Source organism: Pygoscelis adeliae, unplaced genomic scaffold (genome assembly GCF_000699105.1).
Source record: "Pygoscelis adeliae isolate BGI_AS28 unplaced genomic scaffold, ASM69910v1 Scaffold27, whole genome shotgun sequence".
Lineage (NCBI taxonomy): Eukaryota > Metazoa > Chordata > Aves > Sphenisciformes > Spheniscidae > Pygoscelis > Pygoscelis adeliae.
This window is the reverse complement of record NW_008825410.1, coordinates 909,753-915,802: the sequence shown is the minus strand read 5'-3', so window position 1 is coordinate 915,802 and position 6,050 is coordinate 909,753. Positions and strand designations below refer to the sequence as shown.

At 38.9% G+C, this 6,050-nt stretch overlaps 1 protein-coding gene across 7 annotated transcripts in view; it reads left to right on the top strand.

The window, feature by feature from the left end:
* The first annotated feature begins 1,277 nt into the window (after window positions 1-1,277).
* The window catches only part of DYNC1I1 (dynein, cytoplasmic 1, intermediate chain 1), a 180,401-nt gene continuing 175,628 nt past the window's right edge, over window positions 1,278-6,050 (top strand). For 6 of the 7 annotated variants that reach the window (XM_009330497.1, XM_009330499.1, XM_009330496.1 and 3 more), the window contains exons 1-2: window positions 1,284-1,391; window positions 3,903-4,017. In XM_009330497.1, coding sequence (XP_009328772.1) covers window positions 1,284-1,391; window positions 3,903-4,017 — 223 coding nt within the window. Of the gene's footprint in view, window positions 1,392-3,902; window positions 4,018-6,050 lie in introns of all 7 variants that reach the window. The other variant, XM_009330501.1, reaches the window with a different exon arrangement.

The window sequence follows — 6,050 nt, the reverse complement described above, 5'->3', positions numbered from 1 at the left end:
TGGGTGGAGTTCTCATTGCTATTAACAGAGAGTTGCCATTTAAATTTCACATGCATCAAGCAAACAATAGACTTCCATTGCATATAGATGGCACTGCCATTGATCTGATTGATTCTGAGTTGCAGTGGTGGATGTGGTCAGTGATGTGTGAATTAATAGGAAAGGCACAGTTAAATCTTTTCATGAATGTCTATATTAGTCAGGACTGTCTTTGCAGTAAAGTGCTAATAAGAAGATCAGTACTGATACAGTTAGATGACAGCCCATAATGGTGATGATGTTAGAAAATAAATAAATTATCCGTGACTTGTTATAGATTTGTGCAACACTGGTGGGGTTTTAAAACTGTAGAAAAAGATTGATATCGTATGTTCTTTAGAGATCTGGCTCTATTTCTGTATGATGTGACTTTTTATCTCTTTACCCTTCATTTTCAAGGCTCATGTAACAACAGCATAGGTTGACAGAGATTTAAAACACAGAGAGTGTACATGGCTTCACATCACTGTCCTACAGAGAATTGCGTTTAAGACTAAATGGTGGGGGAGGTCTTTCAGTAGCTCAGAAGAAATGCTTTTGCCAAGTTTGTGTGATTGGAGTCAAATCAGGAATATTAGGTATGTCTCCTGCCTCTTGGAAAGATGATCTGAGCACAAGACTGTTGGTGGAGCAATGTGCTGCTTTATTAAAGAGAAGCTCAGGTTTGCTGGGTTGCCTGGTTTTGTGCCTTGTCTGCAGCTTTTTGGGGGAATGGCCCAGGTTCCCTGGAAAGGGTGGAGGAGATTCCTGTGCAGGATAGCCCATTGCTTGGTGAGGGTGCTCCCCGGAGGGGTGAATATGTGAAGGATACTGAGACGGAGCTGGTGGTCTGCGTGGGGCTGTACCAGTGGAACGGGAGGGGATCCTGGGATGGCAGCCATTCAAGGCACGTGCAGAAGCAAAAGCTATCGTGTTTCCAGTTTTTGCGAGTAAAATTGTTACTTGTCTAAGATATATGGGGCTGTGTGGGGCAGATCTAGTTCTCATACTTAAAATTGAAATCCATTTGTGGATCTGGGTCCTACAGTCTGGCACAGCTGCTGAAATACAAATTGTGAAACAAATATCCTGCTTTCTACAATGTCAGTGTAGTCCAAGGGCCAGCATTTATATAGAAACATATTTGTAGCAATTTTAGAAGCACTATTTTTGATATAATGAAGTATCTTTTTTCAGTAAATAGGGAAAGCATTTAATTCTGTTTTCACCTTGGTTTCCATAATTTTGTTTCCAGCAGAGTCAAAATGTCAGACAAAAGCGATTTAAAAGCAGAACTTGAGCGCAAAAAGCAGCGTTTGGCTCAGATAAGAGAAGAAAAGAAACGGAAGGAGGAAGAAAGGAAGAAGAAAGAGGTAAATATGCAAGAGCACCTTTTAGATAGCTCATGCTTGCAGAAGGGGCTTGCTGAGGTTTTGACATCTCAGTATTGTATACCCCAAGATATCTGTCATGTGGAATGAGATCCTCATCAGTCTAACCTTAAAATCAAAATGCTTATTTTTAGTCAAGAAAGTTGTGGTGAGGGAATTGCTTTTAAAACCATCGCACTGTCAGATGACAACAGTTTAGACAACATGATGCGTGTGTGTGTGTAGAACGAAAAATTGATTTGCCACAATGCTTTTTCCTGGGCTCTCCTTCAATGGAAAGGGAGTGGAGAGTGGGGAAAGACAAAAAGAGGGCTTACATTTTTTTCAACCCATTACAATCTAAATATGTATTTTTGTACTCTGAAGACTAGTTTGATTACTAGCTAAGGTAACAGATTTACAATTATTATTCTCCAGTAAAGTAAAACATAATTGCAATTGCATTTTCATCTTCTGGCATGGGTGCATCTTTCAGTTCTGTTAAAGCTTGATTGACATATTAGTTTATTTGTCCTTGACAATATGCATTAGGTTTTTCATTAAGGGATTTGTACTTCTTTTTATTCAGTCACTTAGTGAAATAGAGGTGAGAATTGACAGGGAGTGGATATTCATTTTCATGCAAAGTCAGAGAAGCATTAAGTGATTATGTTTCCTTTCCTTCAAATGTCAACACTTACCATAGTTTAAAGCACCTGTTATCCTTTACTAATAACTGGTTTCCTTTTAAACTGACACTTTAATATTGTACATGAATTTCATGGAATTACCATGGAAATGTGATGTGATCCAAGAAATCAGCGTTCCGGTTTTAGCTGTCTTTTTAATCTTTTTTTGTTTGAGCCATTTTTGTGCAATTACCAGCACACCCCCCAGTGAGGCTCCTGGAGTCACTAGGGGAGTCCTCTGTAAGCAGAACTTTAAATGTTAACATTTCCAGTGTTCATTACTAGCCTGTTAATGAATTAGAGGGAAGGGAGCCAAGCTAGTGGCTCAAGGAAGCTATTAAGTCCTTTCCTTTGTCCCCTGCCTCTGATTTTATGCCTCGTGGAGATCTTGTGGTGATTGGAACTTTCCGTTGGCCTCGATAGCCAGATCCAACTCAGGACACTCAACTCTACAGATTACGCTGTGGTGCCTAACACTGGCACCGTAAATGGGGTGCACTGGTATGCCTGATGGCCTCCAGGAGTGAAGTCTAACGCTTAGCCATGTACACTGGTGCAGAAGAGTTGTCTACAACCCTACGTACTGTGAGATACTTCAGGCTAGCTCATGGGAAGAGCTGAGCACAGGAGTATGCCTGAACTTTGTTGTTGTCTGTAAAAGCAATATGTTCTGCATCCTGGCCATGTCCAAACTGGAGAACATGGGGATGCTTCTGAACTTCAAGGTTTTCTGTTGTGCCTGCACCAACATCAACACCAGGCCGAGGCACTGTGCGAGTTCCGTGTGCCCCACACTCTGGTTTCAGCAGAAAGGAAAATCTCTCTGTGTGGAGATTAGATAGGATCACTCGACTTAGAAGCAACCTTAGGATCCAAAGTATAGAGGCAGATGCTGCCAGACATTCTCTGTAAGAACTATGCTGGGATTGCTGTATTTAAGACAGGATAAAATGATAGACACAACCACTTGCATTTTGTTTTACTTACATTACTGGTTACTGCACTAGACTGCAAAGTGGAACATGGGTTCATTCCCCTCATCTGCTTGGGAGAAGGGCTGCAAGCCTGTTTCGTTCAAGGGAGTGCTCTAACCACTAGGATGGGGTATCGGTTTTTCCTTCCACCTTACTAAATTGGGGAACAATGAGCCAAATGTATGGAATTCTGGCTAATGCAGATGTTGCTCCTCCTGTTTCTAGGTCCCACTAGACCAGAGGGGGAGGAGGCTAATGTGTGGAACTCCAAATAGATACAGATATCTAAGGAAGGATGGGGGTTCTTGTGGACCATTAGTTTTGGCTGTTAGTGCCCAGGGCTGACAAAATCCTATTTTAGACACGTTAGTCCTTTCCTTTGCTCCTGTTAGATGTTGACGTTTATGAGAAAGTATTTTTATTGCTAACATGCTTGGGACCAAATGTAGGCCCTTAAGCTACATCACTTAAGTCCAGTGGAATTTTATTTCTTGATCCTTGAGTAAGTAGGAAGGGGCCATTTTTATTCATTTATTAATGATACCTGTTATTCTATGGTCAGCTTTTATATTAGCTGAGTAAGTTGCATCTGATGAGTGAGAGGCAGAAGATGTCCATCAGTGTACTGTAAAAATACTTGCAAAGATCAGTTTTCCCATGCATTCAGGGAGAAATATTGTTACTGATATATAGAGTATAAATTATCTAAGTTATAAATTATCCAAACGTATCTCAGTGAATTTCAAAGTGTACCTAAGCAGTGGTGCATATAAATATTTTTCCACACACTTAATTGCTAGAGCTGATTATATGTGAATGAAACTTTTCTGGTTTGTTTTGTTTTAACTCAGGCTGATCTACAGCAAAAGAAGGAGCCAGCTCAGGAAGATTCTGACCTAGACCGCAAAAGAAGAGAGACAGAAGCTTTGTTACAGAGCATTGGTATATCCCCAGAACCACCGCTAGGTATTTAAGAGAAGCACACTGTAAAGCATTCAGCTCTGCCGCAATGAATGCATTCCTTCTATTAAAACATGCTTGGCTTTTTTGATTTTTGGCTGTATTAGTGAAGTGAACTCTTCTGTTTGAATGCTTGCCATACCATTCACATATACCAGCTTCATGGCATTTTGAGTACTTGTCATTGCCAAAAACATCTGTTTCATTTCTTCAAGAAATTTTTGTGAACATAATGCAGGTTGGTTTTGCATACCAGCAGTGATTTCTTTTCTGATGGACTGTTTTATCTTCTCTCTCATCTGTCTGATGACCCATAAAATAATATTAGAAACGCTGTACTTCGCTAGCCCCAAGTTTTGTTTCAAAAATTCAGATTAAGCATTTGCTAAGGAAGGAGGAGCATAGTCATGTGGGAACTCCCATTGATTTTCTTTTAAAATCAAGCAAAACTGGAGAGGGGAAATAAAAAGACAAATCACAACTAGCAAAAAGCTTATCATCAGATCATTACTGTAGATTTTAGACCTGGTTTCATGTGCTTGACCTCTTTTTTGGTTTTGATGTTTCAGTTCTAGAATCTGAAGTCCTCAGTTTAAAAATACATGTGGCAAAGTTTATAGTATCTGAATATTGGTTACCTTGGTTAATTTGTGTCTCACTTATTGGGTGGCCCTAAAGTGAGACCTTCCCTTCCCTTCCCTTCCCTTCCCTTCCCTTCCCTTCCCTTCCCTTCCCTTCCCTTCCCTTCCCTTCCCTTCCCCTCCCCTCCCCCTTGAATCCGGAATCACTGTCACTATTTTAGCTGAAATATTGGCCCCTCTGGAGGTACCAAGCCTTGTCACTAAATTCATTTGGGCTGAATCTAGGATTTTACACCTAGATATTCTTGCTTGTAATATTTAGGAAAAACTCCAAATTTGACAAAATACTGAAGCCTTGATTTAGGAAGGCACCTTAACAGATGCTTGGGTGCATATGCAAGTAGATTGTGACATTCTGAATTGGGATTTCAATTCATAACTTGCATCAACCAACATTTATTGAGAAAAGTTACTATTTTTATAAGTTATGATATAGTGACTGAAGCTTTTACATACCACTTCTCAGAAGAATTGTCTGACAAATAATGGTTAGGTTATTTTTATGAATCATAAAATATGTTTTGTAAATTATATCATGGTATTATAAAATCAGATACATTTTTAATGTTCTAGCATTTAAAATACTCATTTTTATCTAAAAATGAGGATATATTTCCTTATCGTATTATTAACTAAACACATATATTCATGTTGCATATTATCAATTCTTACCTTAGTTAATTATTTTGCGTTTGATACTATCAAAAGAACATGAAAATTCACATATAAGATTATTTGTTTTAGTTAAACAATAGGATTTTGTCCTCTTTCATTCCCTGTATATACACTCACAATTAATATACAAAGGAGGCTTTAATTCTGCCTTCACATACACGTATGACACCCAGATCCCACTGTGAATATGGAACACATGAACAGCCACGACATACCTGTAACCTGCCAAAGGGCTGTCATGAAAATGAATTTGCTTTTCATGCTGCAGTCACTTCTGTGACAGTCTCTAGTGAGAATCTGCGTGAAATGTTTGACCGCATGGAAAATCCAAATCTCTTGACAGGTCTGTCATTATACGTTATAGAGCATAACAAAATAGTTTAAAGTTCTACTCTGTTAAATCTATAAAAGGAAATGCGCATGATTTAAACCAAATGGGAAACTTTGCTCTTGCATTAAAACCCCTTTTTGTGTTTTATTCAATGTGGCTGCTTTGAAGAATACTTGCATTAAATCTTGACTGGAGCCATCTCTGCATTTTAAATATTTTTGCGAAACCATTTTAAAAGAAATCAGGATATTTTTCCTTTTTTATTTATTATTTCCTTGCTGAAGAGCTTTAACTTGGGCTGACCTTGAGCTATGAACTTCCTTTCCTGTTTCAGGAAACAAAACTGCCTTTGCATGAAATATGCTTCAAAAGCCCTGGCAAGCCAAAGAGAA